Here is a 22,553-nt window from a genome sequence, read left to right on the forward strand (position 1 = left end):
GTGCCCCCAAACTCCCACGCCAGATGATGAGGTGAGGTGTAGGGAGACAACAGGACATGCCCTAGCCTCCTCCCCTCCACCACATTTTTCCCCAACCTGTGGCTTAGAAAACCCAACCTTCCCAATGTTTGGTAGTCATGGGCAACGACTGCCCAAAAGTTGATCTTTAACTGTCTCTTCTGGAAAACAAAGAGAGACCATATAAAGAGCAGGTTAAGCTGGTACTCACAGTTCGATGATTTATCCACTGACTGTGGCGGTATTCCAAAGTTCCCCCTAAATCCTCTGTCAGTTGGTTTTTGTCAATGTAGCCGTGAAGGTCAGATGCAGAGTTTAACATAATGATCTATAGGCAAAAAAAATCAGTGTGTTCCTCACAGATAATTAAATAGCTCATCTAGATTCTATTGTTATTTAAATAGCATTGAACTTCGCAAGATCAGGAATTCATATGTAGAGTTACTACATCCAGCAGAGAAAGTTTTATACTCCTTTGGCATTTTCCTCCTTTAAGCAAGGAATACCAAAGATTGCATAGTCTGTGACAAAATGGTCACATGGTTCAGGGAACACAGTTCTAAGCTACCTACAAGTCTGGTCTTACTTTAGGTGAATTTTTGGCTAAAGTTCCCAGGCTAAAGTATACTCTTCAGCCACCAAAATCAAGTGCTCTATTGAGACCTAAAAATATGCAATGAGAAGCCCAATAAGGGGTAGGCTGGTGAACACCAAAATAAAATTAGAATATGGGGACCTACTGAGGAGTGTGTATTAAAAAGATATACTACTGGGGGCAGCCCGGGTGGCTCAGCTGTTTAGCGCTGCCTTCAGCCCAGGGCCTGATCCTGTAGACTTGGTATGGAGTCGCACGTCGGGCTCCCTGCATGGAGCCTGCTTCTCCCTCTGCCTGTGTCTCTGTCTCTCTCTCTCTCTCTGTGTGTCTCTCATGAATAAATAAATTTTTAAAAATCTTAAAAAAAAAAAAAGATTTACTATGCTGATGTTGATATGCCCCAGATTCATCCTGCATGGAGGACATTTGGAGATAATAGGGAGTAGATTTTTATAAATTAACAATCTGGCTGATGAACAAGCCCATGCTGATCAGCTGATCCAACTAGGCACCCTAAAAGTTTGGGAATTTTTAAAAATTACCTTTATAACATGAGAAAAAGTGGAAAGAAACCAAACCTGAATTAATCTATGCCTTTCCCTGCTAAAAAATTTTAAACCACTTTTGGGAATTCCAAAAAGATTTTTAGTCTTTCTAAAATTAGAAATTACAGGACACAAAACAAGAAATTGCCAATATATTTTGCTTTTTGAAATATTAATTGGTATGGTAACACTTGGAGTTTTTTGGGTTTTGTTTTTTTTTAAGATTTTATTTATTTATTCATAGAGACAGAGAGAAGGCAGTGCTAAACCCTAAGCTGAAGGCAGTGCTAAACCGCTAAGTCACCAGGGCTGCGTGGAGTTTTTTTAAAAATACCAATGTGGAACATCTTATTAGGCAGAAGTAACTCTACCACACAACCTGGAATTTTAAAAAACACATCCTGCCAGGCTGTACATCTTCTGTTCCATGTAACTGAACAGGAGAGGGACACATGTGTTCCATGCTTCCCAGGACTCTGCCTTGTCATCTTTAGCTGAGTGGACCAAGAGAAATTTTAAAATGGAAGCTAAAAATGAAAAAAAAAAAAACATAATTAAAAATGGGCAAAGAAGGGATCCCTGGGTGGCGCAGCGGTTTAGCGCCTGCCTTTGGCCCAGGGCGCGATCCTGGAGACCCGGGATCGAATCCCACATCAGGCTCCTGGTGCATGGAGCCTGCATGGAGCCTCTTCTCCCTCTGCCTGTGTCTCTGCCTCTCTCTCTCTCTGTGTGACTATCATATATAAATAAAAATTTTAAAAAAATGTTTAAAAAAAAATGGGCAAAGAGGACTTCTGAAAAAATGGTGGAGTAGGAGGACCCTGAGCGCACTCAGCCCACAGACATACCTAGGTAAGAGCCATGTCAGTGCCGTGAACTCAGAAAACACAAAGGCCAGCAGAACAGACTTTCCACAGTTGACAGAGAGGAGGCCACACAGAAAGAGGTGGGGGGAGCAGAGATGCAATTAGGAACCAAACTCCCAGGGAGACATAACCACCAACAGCAGGGACACCACAAGCAGGAGAAGGGAGAGGAAGAGACCCCACACCAGGCACCTGGAGCACAAGGGACCTGCACTGGGAAGGCAAGTCCCATAACATTTGGCTTTAAAAACCAATGGGGCTTCTTAACTTTGTGACTTTTTACAATCAGTAGGGCTTAACTATAGGTACTTTAAAAATCAGCAGGCTTAGCTCTGAGACATACAGAGGGCAACAGGAAACCGAACTCCCATTCTTAAGGAGCCAGCATAACAAACAACCGAGCCGAGATACAGTATAGAAGCAACAGTCTGAAGGCATCAGGGGTATATGGGAAGGAGATTTAGTTACTAATCTCAGAACCTGCTTTAGAGGGGCAGGGATCTTTAGGTGACTTCTCCTAGAACAAAGCCCTAGCAGGTGCCATCTCACCAGCACCCCCACCCCGATCCAGCCTAGATAACCAGACACCTGTGGATACCAGATCAAACACTCTCTCATAGCTTGCTAAAACCACACACCCCACTTCTGCATTCTCCTGCAAGTCCACCTCATCCACCTCACCCCACTCTTCAGATGTCCCTCCAAAGTGGCTCCTGCTAAGACACATCCAGCAAGCAACCCCAGCAGGGACCAGTGCCACTCCAAAGTAACTACTGCCCTGGGGAGAGAAGAAGATAACATTAGTGTGACTAGTCTCAGCAGATGGTCTAACTGCCAGCCCCATCCAACAAGGCTCTCAGGGGGCAGGATGGGAGAGCACCCTGCAGTTCAGTACCGCTGCAGCCCTGGCAGATGGGCTGAGGTAGGCATATGAGGGCTGGCATCATCCAACTACAAGCCTACAGTGGGCCCCAGACCAGCCCTTTAACAGCACAGAGAACAAACTGCCTTATGCACCCACGACAGGCAAAGTCGGCCATTGCAGCCAACTGGACTGAAGGCAAACAAGGCTTAGCCACACCAGTAAGACACACACAACCCACAAAGGAGACACCCCTAAAGCACCTGGTTCAGGTAAACATGGGGCACTATGCTACAGGGCACCATAGGACCTCTTCTTCATAAGGCTGCTACTTTCAAGAGGAGAAGACAGAACTGATTTTCCAAATACATAGAAATAGACACAGAGAGTCTGACAAAATAAAGAGATAGGATTATGCCCCAAATGAGAGAATAGGACAAAAACTACAGTTAAAAAAGTTAAATGAAAAAAAAAAAAAAAAGTTAAATGAGGGGCACCTGGGTGGCTCAGTCAGTTAAGTATCCAACTCTTAATTCCAGTGTAGGTCATGATCTCAGGGTCCTGAGATCAAGCCCCACATCAGGCTTCACACTCAGCGGAGTCTGCTTAAGGATTCTGTCCTCCTCCTTTCTGCCCCTACCCTCACTCATGTGCACATGTGCTCTCTTTTTCTCTCTAAAATAAATATTTTTTAAAAGAGTTAAATGAAACAGATAAGTAATATGCTTAATAAAGAATTCAAAATGATGGTCATAAAGACACTCACTGGACTTGAGAAAACAATGGAGGATCTCACTGAGACCTTTAACAAAGAGATAGAAAATATTAAAAAGAACCTATCAGAGGGATCCCTGGGTGGCGCAGTGGTTTGGCGCCTGCCTTTGGCCCAGGGCACGATCCTGGAGACCCGGGATCGAATCCCATGTCGGGCTCCCGGTGCATGGAGCCTGCTTCTCCCTCTGCCTGTGTCTCTGCCTCTCTCTCTCTCTCTCAGTGTGTGACTATCATAAATAAATTTTAAAAATTAAAAAAAGAGAACCTATCAGAGATGAAGAACTCAATAACTGAAATTAAAAATGCACTAGAGAGTATCAATAGCAAATTAGAGAAGGCAGAAGAACAGATCAGTGATTTGAAATACAGAGTAATAAAAAGCAACCATGCTCTCTGCTTTGGGTAGCCAGGCCCAAGGAGGGGAAAAAAAGAAGGCAATCAAGCTTAATAGCAAAAAGGAAGAAGAATAATAAAAGCCAAGATTAGCTTAAGGAAACTCAGTGACATCATCAAGCATAATAATATTAGCATTAAAGGGACCCCAGAAGAAAAAAAGAGAGAAAAGGAGGCATAGAATTACTTAAATAATAGCTAAAAACTCCCCAAATCTGAGAAAGGAGTCAGAAACTCACATCTAAGAGGCACAGAGAGCCCCCAACAAATCAACCCATGGAGGTCCATGCCAAGACAGATAGTAATTAAGATGGCAAAAAGTAGTGATAGAGAATTTTTAAAACAGCGAGAGAAAAGAAAACAGTTACATACAAGGGAAACTCTGTATGTGTTTTTTCAGCAGAAATTCTGCAGGCCAGAAGAGAGTAGCATGATATATTCAAAGTGCTTAAAGAAAAAAATGCCTATGAACAAGAATATTCCATCCAACAAGATTACTATTCAGATTAGAGGGAAAGACAGAGTTTCTCAGACAAATAAAAGGTAAAGGAATTCATCACCACTAAAACAGCCCTACAAGAAACCATGAAGGGAATTATTTGAATGGAAAGAAAAGGCCATAATCAGGAGCAAGAGAATTATGAAAGGAAAAAAATTTCAAAACTAAATGCAGACATAATAGAAAGTAGTAGATGAGGGGTGCCTGGTTGTCTTAGTTGGAAGAGCATGCAGCTCTTGACCTCAAGGTTATGAGTGTGAGCCCCACATTAGATGTAGAGATACCTTAAATAAATAAGCTTTTAAAAAAAAGTAGTAGATGAGTCACTTACAAAACCATATGGAGGTTAAAGCACAAAAGCAGTAAAATCAATTATATCTCCAGAAATCAGTCAAAAGATTCACAAAAGTAAAGGATGTAAAGTATGAAATCATATACAAAAAACATGGAGGATGGGGGAGTAAAAATTTACTCATCTTAGAATGGGTTCAAACTTAAGTGACTAACAACTTAATATAGACTGCTCTATGCATCAGATGTTACATATGAACCCAATGATAACCACACAAACATACATACTCAAAAACGTATAATAGATACACAAAAAACAAAAAGAAAGGAATCCAAGAATATCATTAAAGAAACTCATTAAACCATAAGGGAAGAGAATAAGAGAAGAAGAAAGGAGCAGAGAAGAACTACAAAAACAACTGGAAAATACATAACAAAATGGCAGTAAGTATGTATCTATCAATAATTACTTTGAATATACTGTGAATCAAAAGACATAGGGTGACTAAATGGATAAAAGAGCAAAACCTATCTATACACTACCTAGAAGGCTCATTTCAGACCTAAAAACATATACAGATTGAAAGTAGAAAATGGAAGAACATTTACCATGCGAATGACAGTGAAAAGAAAGCTGGGACACCAATACTTATATCAGACAAAATAGACTTTAAAACAGACTGTAAGGGGATCCCTGGGTGGCTCAGCGGTTTAGCACCTGCTTTTGGCCCAGGGCGCGATCCTGGAGTCCCGGGATCGAGTCCTACGTCCGGCTCCCGGTGCATGGAGCCTCCTTCTCCCTCTGCCTGTGTCTCTGCCTCTCTCTCTCTCTCTCTCTCTCTCTCTCTCTCTGTGTCTATCATGAATAAATAAATAAATCTTTTAAAAAATAAAAATAAAACAGACTGTAATAAGAGACAAAGAAGGACACTACATAATGATAAAGGGTATAATCCAACAAGAGGATATAACAATTATAAATGTTTATGTACCCAACATGGAAGCACCTAAATACATAAGGTAACTATTAATAGACATGAAGGAAGAAATCAGTAGTAATACAATAATAGTAGGGGACATTAACACCCCACTTACATTAATGGTTAGGTCATCCATACAGAAAATCAACAAGGAAACAATGACTTTGAATGACACATGGGACCAAATGGACCTAGCAAATATATTCAGAACATTCTATCCTAAAACAGCAGAATGTATTCTTTTCAAATGCATATGGAACATTCTCCAGAATAGATCACATGTTAGCCAAAAAACAAGTCTTAATAAATTCAAAAAGACTGAAATCATATCATGCATCTTTTCTGATCATAATGATATGAAACTAGAAATCAACCACAAGAAAAAATTTAGAAAAAACATAAATACATACAGGCTAAATAACATGCTACTGAACAATGAATGGGTCAACCAAGAAACCAAAGAGAAAAAAAAAATACCCACCCTGGAGACAAATGAAAATGAAAGCACAACAGTCCAGATCTTTCAGATGCAGTAAAAGCTGTTCTATGAAAGAAGATTAGAGTAATACAGGCCTAGCTCAGGAAGCAAAAAAAGTCTCAAACAAACCTAACGTTGCACTAAAGGAGCTAGAAAAAGAAGAATAAACAAAGCCTATAGTCAGTAGAAGAAAGGAAATAATGACAAGAGTGAAATAAATGAAACAAAAAACAGTGAAAGAAATAATGAAATGATGAGTGGCTCTTTGAAAAGATAAACAAAATTATGAAATTTTTAGCCAGACTCAGGGCACCTGGCTAGCTCAGTCAGAAGAACAGCTGATTCATGATCTCTGTATATGTGCTGCCGAAGCGAGCACTGATTCATGATCTCTGTGTTGAGTTCAAGCCCCACAATGGATACAGAGATTACCAAAAAATAAAAATAAAAATAAATAAACTTACAAAAGAAACTTTTAGCCAGACTCCTCAAAGAGAGAGAAAGAGAAAGAACTCAAGTAAAATGAGAAATGGAGGAGAAATAACAACCAATACCAAAGAAATACAAAAGGTTATAAGAGAATATTACGAAAAATCATATGCCAAAAATTGGAAAACCTAGAAAAAAGCAAATACATTTCTAGAAACATCTAACCTGCCAAAACTGAATCAGGAAGAAATAGAAATTTTGAATAGACCAATTACTAGCAATGAATTGAATCCCAACAAACAAAAGTCCAGAACAAATGGCTTCACAGGTGAATTCTATCAAATATTTAAAGAAGAGGTAAGGTAATACCTATTCATCTTAAACTATTCCAAAAAACAAAAGAGGAAGGAACACTTCCAAATTCATTCTATGAAGCCACCATTGCTACCCTGATATCAAAACCAGATAAAGACATTACAAAAAAAGAAAAACTACAAAACATATCTCTAGTGAACACAAATGCAAACATCCCCCCCAAAAATATTAGCAAATTGAATCCAACAATATATTTTAAAAAGTCATTCCCCACGATCAAGTGGGATTTATTCTGGGGTGCAAAGGGGTGCAAAGGTGGTTCAACAATCCCAAATCGATCAACATGATACATCACATCAATAAGAGAAAAGATTAAAGCCATATCACTTCAATAGATGCAGAAAAAGTGTTTGACAAAGTACAACATTCATTCATGATAAAAACTCTTAGCAATGTGGGTTTAGAAGGAACATATCTGAACATAATAAGGCCATATATGAAAAACCCACGGCTAACATCATACTCAATGGGGAAAAACTGACAGCTTTTCCTCTAAGATCAGCAGCAAGACAAAGATGTCCACTCTCACTACTTTTACACAACATTGTACTAGAAGTCCTAGCTACAATAATCAGACGAGAAAAAGAAATAAGAGGTATCCAAATTGGTAAGGAAGAAGTACAACTGTCACTATTTGCAGATGCCATGATACTATATATAGAAAACCCTAAAGTCACCACCAAAAAACTACTAGAACTGATAAGTGAATTCAATTAAAATCACAGGATACAAAATCAATACACAAAACCTGTTGCATTTCTACATGCTAACAGTGAAGTAGCAGAAAGAAAAAGTAAGAAAACAATCACATTTACAACTGCACCAAAACAATAAAATACCTAAGAAAAAAACTTAACCAAGAAGGTGAAAGACCTATTCTCTGAAAACTATAAAACACTGATGAAAGAAAATGAAGAAGACACAAACAAATGGGAAGATATTCCATGCTCATGGATTGGAAGAACCAGTATTATTAAAATGTCCATACTACCCAAAGCAATCCACACATTTAACGCAACCTCTATCAAAATACCAATAGCATTTTTCACAGAACTAGAACAAATAATCCTAAAATTTGTACAGGACCACAATATACCCCGAATAGTCAGAGCAATCTTGAGAAAGAAGAACAAAGCCAGAGCTATCACAATCCCAGATTTCAAGATATAGTACAAGGCTTTAGTAATCAAAACACTACGGTACTGCCACAAAAATGGACACACAGATCAACAGAACAGACAGTCCAGAAATAAATCCATGATTATATAGTCAGTCAATCCATGATAAACGGGGCAAGAATATACAATGGGGGGGGAAGCCCCTCAACAAAGGGTGCTGGGAAAACTGGACAGCCACATGCAAAAGAATGAAGCTGGGCCACTTTCTTACACCATAACAAAAATAAATTCAAAATGGTTGGAAGACCTAAATGTGAGACCCAAACCCATAAAATTCCTAGAAGAAAACATAGGCAGTAATTTCTTTCACATCAGCCATAGAAATGTTTTTCTAGATATGTCTCCCGAGGCAAGGGAAACAAAAGCAAATTAAACTACTGGCACTACTCAAAGTAAAAAACTTTTGCACAGCAAAGGAAACTATCAACAAAACCAAAAGACTGTCTACTGAATGGGAGAAGATATTTGCAAATGATAGTGCCAGTAAGGGGGTAATACCCAAAATATATAAAGAACTTACAGAACTCAACACACACACACGCACACACACACACACACACACACAAAATCCCACAAATAATCCAATTAAAAAGAAGCAGAAGACATGAACAGACATTCCCCCAAACAGACATAGGAAAAGAGGCTCAACATTACTCATCATCAGGGAAATGCAAATCAAAACCACAATGAGATATCACCTCACACCTGTCACAATGACAAACATCAAAAACATAAGAAATGACAAGTTTTGCGTGAGGATGTGGAGAAAAAGGAACACTTGTGCACTGTTAGTGGGAATGCAAACTGGTACAGCCACTGTGGAAAACAGTGTGGGGTTCCTCAAGGAATTAAAAATAGAATCACCATGATCTAGTAATTGATCCTAAACCCATATCCCCAACTACTTTCTTATCTATCACATACCAAGCCAACATTTCATCTGCACTAAATCATGCCCAGATTACTAGAGAATGCCCCTATGACCCCAAACCCACTGGAAGTATTCAGACTAGCCAGTCCTAAACTATTTACTGCCCTGCCTTACCTTCCCTGTGGAAACTCCAAAAAGAAACTAGCCTAGGATTTTCACTTCCTCCTGCTTCTGCCTCTTGGCCAAGACCTGATGCTTCCCCTGTGGCCTTCCATGGCATGTAGTGACCCCCACTCATTTCCTTCTCATTTCCTCATGTGAATAAATCAACTTTACCATACCATAGCCAACAATTATATTCTGAGAATAGCTGCTATAAATTAAGAATGCCATATTTTTTTCCTTTTCAGTATACAATTATATTCTCTTTTTTTAAGATTTTATTTATTTATTCATGATAGACAGAGAGAGAGAGAGAGAGAGAGAGAGAAGCAGAGACACAGGCAGAGGGAGAAGCAGGCTCCACACAGGGAGCCCAACGGGAACTCGATCCCGGGTCTCCAGGATCACGCCCTGGGCTGAAGGCAGGCACCGAACCGCTGCGCCACCCAGGGATCCCCTACAATTATATTCTTACTTACAGTTGCTTTAAGCTATTTCTTCAAGGAGATATATGATCTCCTAATTATGAAAGGAGTATTTCTTGTATTTTGTCACAAATTCCATTTTTAAAAACTGATTTGTACATCTATAGCCTCTGGAAAAATTTTTGCAAGACTGCCTTAGCCACTTCACATAACATTTTGTGAGGTAAGTGCTAATACAGCTGTTTCAGAATAGTAAATGCCAGCAATAGGTTCTCCAAAATTCACTGCTATATTAAAACACCCTTCTCCTTGAGTAAAGGTATGGTGAGGCTAAGTGACTTAACAATAATTACATACTTGAACCACCTAATTCTTAAGAGTCCTAGGAAATGAACTCCTTTCACCCCTCAACCTGTGAAAATATAACTATCATCTAACTAGAAAAGAGTAGGGAGATGTAATAAGAGAGGCCAGTGAACTACAAAGTAAAGTGCTAATATCACAACCATGTTTTAAAAATGAAGTAAGACCAATATCTTTGATGAACATGGATGCAAAAATTCTTAATGACATACTGGATAATCAGATTCAACAGTACTTTAAAAGGATTATTCACCACGACCAAGTAGGATTTATTCTTGGGCTGCAGTGGTGGTTCAACATCCACAAATCAATCAATACGATACACCACATTAATAAAAGAAAGGATAAGAATCATATGATCCTCTCAATAGATGCAGAAAAAGCATTTGACAAAATACAGCATCCTTTCTTGATTAAAAATCCTTAAAAAGTAGGGACAGAGAGAACATATCTCAACATCATAAAGACCATATATGAAAGACCCATAGCTAATATCATCCTCAATGGGGAAAAACTGAGAGCCTTTCAACAAGACAGGGATGTCCACTCTCACCATTACTTTTAACACAGTTCTACAAGTCTTAGCCTCAACATTCAGATAACAAAAAGAAATAGAAGGCATTCAAATTGACAAGGAAGAAGCCAAACTTTCACTATTTGCAGATGACATGATACTCAATGTAGAAAACCCAAAAGACTACACCAAAAAAACTGCTAGAACTAATTCATGAATTCAGCAAACTTGCAGGATATAAAATCAATGTGCAGAAATCTGTTGTATTTCTATACAGCAATAATGAAGTAGCAGAGAAAGAAATCAAGAAACCAACCCCCATTTACAATTGCACCAAAAACAATAAGATACCTAGGAATAAACCTAACCAAAGATGTGAAAGATCTGTACCCTGAAAAACTATAGGATACTTATAAAAGAAATTGAAGAGGACACAAAGAAATGGAAAAGCATGCCATGCTAATGGATTAGAAGAACAAACATCACTAAAACATCTATACTACCCAAAGCAATCTACATATTTAACATTTAAGGCAATCCCTATCAAAATAACACCAGCATTCTTCACAGAGTTAGAATAAACAATTCTAAAACTTGTATGGAACTACAAAAGACCCTGAATAACCAAAGCAATCCTGAAAAAGAAAACCAAAACTGGAGGCATCACGATTCCAGATTTCAAGCTATATTACAAAGCTGTAGTCATCAAGACAGTATGGCACTGGCATAAAAATAGACACACAGATCAATGAAACAGAATTGAGAATCCAGAATTGGACCCACAACTATATGGTCAACTAACCTTCGACAAAGCAGGAAAGAATATTCAATGGAAAAAACACAGTCTCTTCAACAAATGATGTTGGGAAAATTGGACAGCCACATGCAGAAGAATGAAACTGGACCACTTTCTTATATCATACACAGCAATAAATTAAAAATAGATGAAAGACCTAAGTGTAAGACAGGAAATCATCAAAATCTTAGAGGAGAAGACAGGCAGAAACCTCTTTGACCTCAGCTGTAGCAACTTGTTACTAGCCACATCGCCAGAGGTAAGGAAAACAAGGCAAAAGTGAACTATTAGGACTAAACAAGATAGAAGGCTTCTGCACAGTGAAGGAAACAATCAACAAAACAAAAAGGCAGCCTGCAGAATGGGAAAAGATATCAGATAAAGGGTTAGTATGCAAAATCTGTAAAGAACCTATCAATTCAACACCCCCCCAAAAAAAATAATAATAATCCAGTTAAGAAATGGGCAGAAGACATGAATAGACAGTTTTTCCAAAGAAGACATCCAGATGATTAACAGACACTCAAGATGATGTTCAACAGCACTTATCATCAGAGAAATACAAATCAAAACCATGATGAGATATCATATCACACCTGTGAGAATGGCTAAAATTAACAACACCAGAAACGAGGTGTTAGTGAGGATGAGGAGAAAGGGAGCCCTCTTATACTGTTGGTAGGAATGCAAACTGGTGCAGTGGCTCTGGAGAACAGTATGGAGGGTCCTCACAAAGCTAAAAATAGAACTACCCTACAACCCAGCAATTGCACTAGCAGGTATTTGCCAAAGGATACAAAAATACAGATCTGTAGTGGTACATGCATCCTGATGTTTACAGCAGCATTATTATAGCCAAAGTATGGAAAGAGCCCAAATGTCCATCAACTGATGAATGGATAAAGAAGATGTGAGGGAGATATATATAGAAAAATACAGATATATAGATATATATACAGATATACATAGATTTTATACACACACACACACACACAGTGGGATATTACTCAGCCAACAAAAAGAATAAAATCTTGCCTTTTGCAATGATGTGGATGGAGCTAGAGTGTATTATGCTAAGTGAAATAAGAGAAAGACGTATCATATGCTCTCACTCATATGTGGAATTTAAGAAAGAAAACAGATGAGCATATGGGAAGGGGGGCAGGGGGAAAGGGAGAGAGGGAAACAAACCATAAGAGACTCTTAATGGGGATACCTGGGTAGCTCAGTTGGTTAAGTGTCTGCCTTTGGCTCAGGTCATGATCCCAGGGTCTTGGGATTGAGCTGGCATGGGGCTTCCTGCTCAGTGGGGATCCTTCTTCTCCCTCTCTCTCTGTCCCTCTCCCCCTACTCGTGTTCTCACTTATCTGCTCTATCTCTCTCTCTCAATTAAATAACTTTTCTTTTGAAAGTTGATTTTAGGGCAGCCCGGGTGGCCCAGCGGTTTAGCGCTGCCTTCAGCCCAGGGCCTAATCCTGGAGACCTGGGATCGAGTCCCACGTTGGGTTCCCTGCATGGAGCCTGCTCCTCCCTCTGCCTGTGTCTCTGCCTCTCTCTCTCTCTCTCTCTCTCTCTCTCTCTCTCTCTGTCTGTCATGAATAAATAAAGTATTTTTTTAAAGTTGATTTTAAGTTTAAAATTGAGAGTATGATGGGTAACGAATCAGCATACATTACTGCATACAGAAGTAACTAAAGACATACTATGAAGATCAAGTAGATGGTCTTCTCTCTTTAGTATAGATGTACACATGAAAAGCAGCAGCACATAAATCACATAAGTATCTGAATACATATTATCCTTGAAGAGGTATATTTTATACACAACCAGGGAAACACATACATGACATTTGATCAAATGCTTAGTTCTAACTCAAAACCTTTTTGAGTGACAAGAAACAATTTTATCTCTGAAGGGGAAGAAGCTTATGAGGATTATAATAAGTTCATTCATTTCTTGTAAGTCATCTCTTCCTCAATGTTGTTACTCAGTTCAGTAAAACAGAATAAGAAACTCATGGCTCACATTTCTCTTAAACACTCAAATATTTTGAAACATATATTTAAAATAGAACAGGAAATACATTTTTTGTCTGGTTAACACCTAAAGTATAGGGAAAAAGTATTTTAGGAAGTTTGACTATTAATATAAAATGAAACCAAAAGAGGGAAAATAAGACTAGAAAAAGAAATAGAAAAATCTCTTATCAGAGATAATCAGTTTTCATTAAGATGGATTAAATTTTCTCAGAGCAATTTCAATTAAAGCAAGGTTTTTTGTTTTGGCCAGATAATATGTGTGTATGACAATAAATTCGAATAGAGTCTAGATAAATTGAAAACAGTCTTCCTCGCACCCCTACCCCCAGACCTCCAGTTCTACATCCAGAAGGCAACCACTTCAACCAGTTTCTAGATATCTTACATAATCTTCCCAAGGTGATCCATGCATATAGAGTCACATACATGCCACTCCTACTTTATTCAAATGGAAGTATACTATCCATACTACTTTCCCTTTGCTTTTATCCCCCCTTAAAAATACATCTTAGGTTACCTAAAAGTTTTTATTTTTTTTACCACCTACTATGTAACTTACTTTTTATTAAAAGTATCTTGCATTCCTGATGGATGCTTTCTGGAATTTGCCAGACATTTTAATGTTAAAGGTTAAATTCTTTTTTATATGCAAGTAGTGTGAAGTTTCCTACACAATGGATCACTGATGATGACCTAAAATTTAAAGTACCAGTGTGAACTCCATGATTTCTAGAATAAATAAATATATTTATATAGAGAGAGACATACATATATGTCTAATGATAATAGACAAATAAATAAGGGAGAAGGGAAAGTTCTAGCTTACAGTAGAATACCAACTTTGGATTAGTATGTGTTCAAAGAGTATTATAGTTGTGACAGCATTATTTTGCAATCAATTTAATAAAGATCATTCCAGGCAAGAATTATCAATAGATATTAAATATAGAGAGGAATCTTTTGAGGAGCAGGATATTTGTATGGTTTTTTTTTTTTTTTTTTAATGATAGTCACACAGAGAGAGAGAGAGAGAGAGGCAGAGACACAGGCAGAGGGAGAAGCAGGCCGCATGCACCGGGAGCCCGACGTGGGAATCGATCCCGGGTCTCCAGGATCGCGCCCTGAGCCAAAGGCAGGCGCCAAACCACTGCGCCACCCAGGGATCCCTATTTGTATGGTCTTAAAGTGTTTCTCCAAAGATTCTGTATTAGTGGCAATGGAAATATAATACATTTAAGAAATTGGGCAACATCTTGACTAGGGGATCAAAATTAATGTTACCAGTGAGGGGACAGATCAACACTGTGTTCTCCACATGTGATACTCTGAGAAGGACATGACATCATTTAAGTAGTATTCCAGCTAGGAATGTATAACCTGAATTGAATACTGAGAAATCATCACATGACCCCCAAATGTGGCAAGTTTTTTTTTTAAGGGATTGTATTCTTCCAAAATGCTAATGTCATAGAAGACAAAGAAAGATTGTGAAAAAAGAAAAAAAAGAAAGATTGTGGAAATTGGAAATGTTTCCAATTAAAGGAAACTGAAGAGACATGACAACCGTATGTAACATCTGATCCTAAACTAGATCTTGTATATACAAATACATTAAAAATGTTTACAAAGTATTTAACTGATTGCATAAACCATTTTCTGGTACACATATTTACATATATGTATAATACACATATTTACATACATCTTAATATATAAATTTATACATACTATGAATAGAGAAATATACATATTTATATACGTATAATATTAGAGAGAAAGAGAGAGATGAATACATCTATAGAGAGAAGCAAATAATAAGTAAATAATAAAGCAAATGGGGATAAAATGTTAACAATAGGTGAATGAATCTGAGTAAAGGGCATAGAATGTTAGAATGTTCTTTGTACTAATCTTATTCTCAAAATTTTTCTGAGTTTGAGATTATTTCCAACTAAACAAAATATGTATTAGCAACTTTTCTGTCACTATAGATTCATCTTACCTATTTTTTCCTTTTTTTTCTTTTTCAGTTGAGATGTCATTTATATTAATAAAATGCACAAATTTTAAGGGTATATAGTTCAATTAGTTCTGACAACTGTATACACACATGTTACACCATCCAATCAAGATACACATCTCCCCAGAAAATTCCCTTGTGTCTCCTCCCAATCTCCACTCCCCCACCCCTAATAGCAGCCATCCCTGCGATTTTCTAGGTTAGTTTTGCCTCTTCGTATATAAAAAAGAATCACAGAACATATACTCTTTAGTGTCTAATTTTTCTTTTAAGAGAATATTCTAGAGATGAGTCCATGTTGTTATATATATCAGTATTTCACTCTTTTTTATTGCTTAATGTTATCCCATATGTGACTATGCCACAAATTCTGCATCCATTCACATGTTGATGGACATTCTTTTATACATCTCTTTTTGTGGACACATCTTTTCATTTCTCTTGGTTGGGTCATAGGTTAGGTGTATTTTTGTTATTTCAATTCAATTAGCCAACATACAGAACACCATTAATTTCAGATGTAGAGTTCAGTGATTCACCAGTCTTATATAACACCCCGTGCTCATTACATCATGTGCCCTCAATATCCATCACCCAGACACTCCATCTTCCCACCCCCCTCCCCTCTAGCAGCCCTCAGTTTCTTTCCCATAGTTAAGAGTCTCTTATGCTTTGTCTCCCTCTCTGACTTCTTCCCATTCTGTGTTTTCTTCCCTCCCACTATGATCCTCTGTCGTATTTCTTACATTAGGTTAGGTATATGTTAACTGCTACCTGTTTTCACTGTGGTTGTATCATGCCTTATCACTTTTTTGATGGTTACAAAGTATTTAACTGATTGCATAAACCATTTTTTATTAACTACTCCCTTGTGGTCATTATGTTGTTTCTAATCGTTTATTATTACAAACAATTTAGTAATTAATATCATTGTATATGCAGACTTCAGCACGTGTGAGACTATCTGTAGAATAACTTTTATAGAAAGGTCAATGAGTGTATATACTTTAATTTTTGATAAACACTACAAATTAGTCCTCCATATTGGTCATTACCAACTTCATTCCAATCAGCAAAGTATGAAAGTGCCTGCTTCCTCCATATCTCTGCCAAAGTTGCCAGTAAAATATTTAATCTTCTCATTTTAATTTGTCTTCCTTTTATGAATATCATATTGGTTTTATTTTTACTCTACAGTTGCCTATATTTATGTCACTCCTATATTTTAGACTCTTTATTTGCTTTTACCCATACTATTATAATACCTCTCCCTCTTTCAATCACTTTCTACAGTCTTGGGTACCACCTTTAGATTACATAACTTTAATACCACTTTACCTAAGTCACTCCCCAACTGAAAAACCTTCAGGGGATCCCCACTGCCTACTGAATAAAATCTAGACCTCTTGTCCTCACATTGAAAACATATTCCATGTTTTCTACCCTTTTTCTCTTCCAAACAATTCTCCTATATATATCTCAACAAGAACAGGGCTTCCCCATGGACCTCACATAAAGTGTTTTCTCCTCTGTGTCCTTATACATGCTGTTCCCTCTACCCAGAATGCCCTCCTCTCTCTGTCTGTGGCATCCTACCTTCCTTAGAAACTCAGCTCAAATGCCATCTTCTCCACAGGCCCTGGCCAAATGCAGAAAAGACGAAAAGTCATGCTTACCGGAACTTTCATTTTAAATTCATCTCGATAATATTTAATGCCAATGTCAGTGAATGTCCTCTGGATAAAGCGAGATGGACGAAGGATGAATATGAGCTGCAAGTTTCCTGGAAATGCTACCTGGAAGGATTATGGAAAGTGTCAGGGCAAATGTCACATCCATTGGTCTTTTCTTGCCCAAGATCACAGACAGGAAATTTTAAGTAGACATCAGAGATGCCAAAGAATTAAAGTATATATCATAGGATTTCAGAGCTGAAAGAGATAGTGTTTGAATAATCCAAACCCTTCCTTAAAAATCATCACAAATGGGATGCCTGGGTGACTCAGTGGTTGAGCGTCTGCCTTTGGCCCAGGGTGTGATCCCAAGGTCCTGGGATCGAGTCCCACATCAGGCTGCAGGGAGCCTGCTTCTCCCTCTGCCTATATCTCTGCCTCACTCTGTGTGTCTCTCATGAATAAATAAATAAAATATAAAAGAATCATAACAAATCAAAAAGCAAAATATTCTCTGATTATAAAAGTATTTCATACTCCTTACAGAAAAAATGGAAATTAATAAAAGTTTTCATTAGAAAAAAAGCCAGCAAAACCACCCATGATCTCATACCTATTTTTAATACTTCAATCTAATTACTTACAGGCAATTTTCTCTGCTGAAATATCTTTATCATGGTTAAGCTCATACTGTAGAAATATTTTGTAACCTGCTTTTTCACTTAATATTATACTATGAGCTCTTATTTCTGTTATTAAAAATTCTTTGGAAATATTATTTTTTATGGGCACACAATTTACTTAACCAATCCCTTATTGCTAATGATTTAGGCATTTTCATATTTTTATACTTATATATAACACTGAAATGAACATCTTAATCCCCATTTTGGAACATTTTCTTTGGATAGTTTCCCAAAAGAATTACTGAGTCAAAGACTTAGTATTTTGATGGTTCCTGATGCATGTTATTGCCAAGTTGCTTTCAGGAAGCACTGCCTTCATCTGAGGCAAGGTCCTGAGAAATGAGATAACTCAGATTCATATAACAACTTAACGGCATAACTGGGACTCCAAGTCTCTCATCGCTCATGGCTTTCTCTCCTTCTAAAGGTTGCCAAAAGCAACCTTCTGAGGTGCTTATTAAAAAGTAATCTGGTCTTTACCCTGGAATATCCTAATTCACTAGAACTGGGATAAAGTTCCCACATCTATTTTCGACAAGCACTTGAAGAGATTCTGACCGAAAGCCAGGTTTTGGGATCCCTGCACTACAGGGATTTTATGCATAAAGTGATAATGTAATTCTTGAACAAATCAGGCTGAATTATTTATCATTAAGTATTGTCTATGGGTCCTGGGAAACCAGAACTCTCTTGAGGCCAGTCCTCTAAAATATTCATGGGCACTGTCGAGTGTCTAAAGTCTCAGGGCATCAACAACTATTGTATTTACTCCAAAAATAAATCCTATAACCAAAACTAAACTAAAGGAACAAAACAATCCATACACAAAGGGAAGGGAGGCTTCCTTTCCCCCATCTTTGAATTGCAAGCTCCTAAACAGACAAAGCTTGCATTTTGTTGTGTCATGATTGGACAACAGGGCTGAGACACTATTTGTCTTTCTGGCTAAGGCTCTAGATCTGAGACACCATATATGTGCATGTTTGTATGTTTAAGTATCCCATCCCAGCCTCCACATGCTCATTATCACCCTACCATGACCCATCCTCTTCAGCCAGTCCCAGCTGCCCTACGGAGTCTGTGCTTTGGTAGAAATACTGGCATGGCTTCCCTGAGATGTCTCTGCCTGCCCATGTGCTTGAGTTTCCTGCCCTGAGGTCCCTACAGAGAGAAAGGATACATCTACTTGCTGAAGGCAACAAAAAGGGATCAAAATCAGACTAATTAGATGGAAAAGGAAACTCACCCAAGGTTGTACAATCTCATACCAAAAACAAGCACATATCATATTTTGTCTGTTTTTTCCCAGTGTCTTTCAATATGTGAAAAACTAATTTGATACTGAAATGAAGATTGGCTCACTTTGGGTGACCCTCCAAAGCAAACCCTAAGATAAGGATTTGGGTATAGACTTTATTGAGGAGGCAATGCCAGGAAACACAGAAAAGGAGTGGGGGAAAGTGAGAAAGTGATAGCTAGAAAGCCAATGTATCAAGAGGGGGCACTGCTGTGAGAAAGAAGGGCTGGGACCCTCTGAAATACTGTGTGTGGGAACACCTGGGTGGCTCAGCAGCTGAGCGTATGCCTTCTGCTTAGGGCGTGATCCCAGGATTCGGGATCGAGTCCCACATCGGGCTCCTTGCCTGCTTCTCCCTCCACCTGTTTCTCTGCCTCTCTCTCTCTCTCTCTCTCTCTCTCTTTCTGTCTCTCATGAATAAATAAATGAAATCTTTAAAAATAAAAGAATAAAGAGACTAATATCTTCAAAGTAATTCTTTAAAAAAATGAAATACTGTGTGGTACATATCTCAGAATTGTCCCACTGAGGGATATGGAACTGGGGTATTCATCCACCAACTGCTATAACTCAATAGTTGGTCACTCCAAGGGCATTAACTTCCCAGCACTCACTACCTGCCCCTCTTTAGTGACCAGAGAGGTCAATTAAGGTAGATTCAGGAAGTTTTTGACATGCTCAGGAATTGTCTGCAGTGCCATGCAGGTAGCAGAGGCGATATGGACATGACACAAGAGCCTCTGCTACAAAGACCTTCCCAAAATCTAGCATAAAATAATTTCCCTTTACCTGTGATTTTGATATGAAATAGTTGAACAATTTCAATTACTTTCTATAATAACAGCAATGAATATTTACAGCTATTCGTGTCAATGATGCTTTTATGGAGCTCCACTTGTCCCTTCGTCGGTCAATAACAATGATGAATCCAATGCTGGCAGCCTCCACACTGCAAAAAAAGAGTGGTTGGTATTAGAGACCAGGTGAGACACATGGGTTCTGGGTGGCTCCCTCACCAGTACATTCTACAGGCTCTGGTACTTCAGGCTCATGGGTAAACATGCCACATGGTACAAGGGAAATACTGGTCTGACTTCCCTGACAAAAGAATCAACTTCCTCTCCTTATCTCAGCCTGGCAGCCTTAACAAAACAGAAATATTTGGTGTCTCACACCCTCTCAAGGGTTTTGTTTATGGTTGGCAAGTGTCTGAAATACCCAAGGAGTGCATATGTTCATACCGAGAGGAAAAGGCACATGTCAGTTAGGCATCACATGTTCCAGTGTATGCAAAGCTATCAATATGCTTCCATAGGAGTCAATCCTAGAAGTGTTCAAAAATAACACATGTCTATGGGAAAACAACCCTCTTCCAATGCCTGGTTATAAACAGCCATTAAATTATATGCACAAGGGATCCCTGGGTGGCGCAGCGGTTTGGCGCCTGCCTTTGGCCCAGGGCGCGATCCTGGAGATCCGGGATCGAATCCCACATCAGGCTCCCGGTGCATGGAGCCTGCTTCTCCCTCTGCCTATGTCTCTGCCCCCCTCTCTCTCTCTCTCTCTCTCTCTCTCTCTCTGTGACTATCATAAATGAATAAAAAATCAAAAAAAATTATATGCACAAGAAGATATTATATTCATTAAGAATGAAAGCTGTTTGACCCCTTCCTAAGTCCCCACAAAATTCTTCTAAACTAAAACCCCAAAAATGAAAATATTTTTCTTCTTTCTCTTTTTGGGAGAAACTATGATATACAGGAAAAGCAAGGGCTTTGGACTCTAGTGACTCAATCATAGTGCTGCCACTTACTAGCACTGTGGCACTGGGGAAAACACCTACCCTCCCTAAAGCCCAGTTTCCTTATCCATAAAATGAAAACAATACTACCAATAATGAAGTTGTTAAAAGCATGAATTCTGAACCCCAGTTGCCTAGGTTTTAAGCATGAATTCCACCATTTATATACTGTGTATGGGGGTGGGAGGTAGAGTTACTTAAGCTCTATAGTTTCTAAGATTTCCAATTTGTAAAGTAAGAACAAAAATAGTACCTATGGGGGATCCCTGAGTGGCTCAGCGGTTTAGCGCCTGCCTTTGGCCCAGGGCGCGATCCTGGGGTCCCGGGATTGGGTCCCGCATCGGGCTCCCAGCGTGGAGCCTGCTTCTCCCTCTGCCTGTGTCTCTGCCTCTCTCTCTCTATGTCTATCATGAATGAATAAATAAATAAATCTTTAAAAAAAAATAGTACCTATGTATATGGTTGATGTGAGGATTAAATGAGTATGTATAACATAAATATATAAAAGGCTCAAAACAATGCCTGGCACTTGGTGCATATACACTGTACCTATATTAATATTATGATTATTTCATATGTGTTTCTCATGGCAATAAAAAGAAATCAAGTACATGAAAAGTAGATGGCCTTTAGTAAACCCTTAATACCTCTCTAATTTTGGGTAAAAGATGAACTTTATCCTAACAAGTGCCTTATATGGATAAGGTGGAAGATCTAAGCAAACACTAATAGCTGATCTGAAGCAGGCACTATTGGGCCAAGCCATTATCACAATTCCACAAAAATCCAGGTTCTTCTACTGGGAACATTTCCCAGGCCACAGTATAAGGAGCAGTGGTCTCACTGGATAAAAGAAGCATAGCCTGGGGATTATGGAAGCAAAAGTCACCAGAAGTTGAGGAGAGTAACTGTGGAGAGGGAACGCCAGAGAGGGAACTCCAGAAATCTTCATGGAAATTCTCCTTTAATGCTTGGCCAATGCCCAGGCCGCAATATTTCAGGCAAGAGTCCAGGAGGCTGACAGAGAACAGCAACTACACATGTGAAAACTGATAAAAAGTTATAAAGTTTGCATAGTTCTAGGGAAAGAAAGGCAGTTGGCATTGGGCCCACCCAGAATAGACAGACTTTGATAAGCACCCTAGGCCTTCAGGTGAAATTCTAGAAAAGCAATACTCTAGGATAAATGAAACATCATAGGAATTACCACAGGATTAAGGCTATACTCTAGGAATAAAGACCAAGCAGAAATGGACTTGCCCTAAGAAAATCCAAAAGCAAGCCTCAAAAAGATCAAAGTGATCTACCAGTAATTTAATTTCCTACCAGACCAAAACTCAATACTCTTTGTCAGTAGATAAGCCTTTACAACATATCATCTACAATATCCAACATAAAATCAAAAATTAATAGAAATGCAAAAAAGCAAGGGGTGCCTGGGTGGCTCAGTCAATTAAGCATTTGCCTTTGACTCAGGTCATGATTCCAGGGTCCTGGGATAGAGTTTCACCTTGGGCTTCCTGCTCAGTGAGGAGCCTGCTTCTCCTTCTCCCTGCCTCCTACTTGTGCTCTCTCTCACTCTCACTCTCAAATAAATAAAATATTTTTTTTAAAAAGGAAATA

At 38.5% G+C, this 22,553-nt stretch overlaps 1 protein-coding gene across 4 annotated transcripts in view; it reads right to left on the reverse strand.

Moving 5' to 3' along the window:
- Positions 1–22,553, reverse strand: part of MCF2L2 (MCF.2 cell line derived transforming sequence-like 2) — a 237,866-nt gene that overhangs the window by 141,065 nt on the left and 74,248 nt on the right. For 2 of the 4 annotated variants that reach the window (XM_072807545.1, XM_072807544.1), the window contains 3 exons: positions 19,988–20,078; positions 17,150–17,269; positions 230–346 (listed from right to left, as the gene is read on the reverse strand). In XM_072807545.1, coding sequence (XP_072663646.1) covers positions 230–346; positions 17,150–17,161 — 129 coding nt within the window. In that variant the 5' untranslated portion in view covers positions 17,162–17,269; positions 19,988–20,078. Of the gene's footprint in view, positions 1–229; positions 347–14,012; positions 14,147–17,149; positions 17,270–19,918; positions 20,079–22,553 lie in introns of those variants that run through there. The other 2 variants (XM_072807546.1, XM_072807547.1) reach the window with 2 other exon arrangements.

Source organism: Canis lupus, chromosome 31, assembly GCF_048164855.1.
Source record: "Canis lupus baileyi chromosome 31, mCanLup2.hap1, whole genome shotgun sequence".
Classification (NCBI taxonomy): Eukaryota; Metazoa; Chordata; class Mammalia; order Carnivora; family Canidae; genus Canis; species Canis lupus.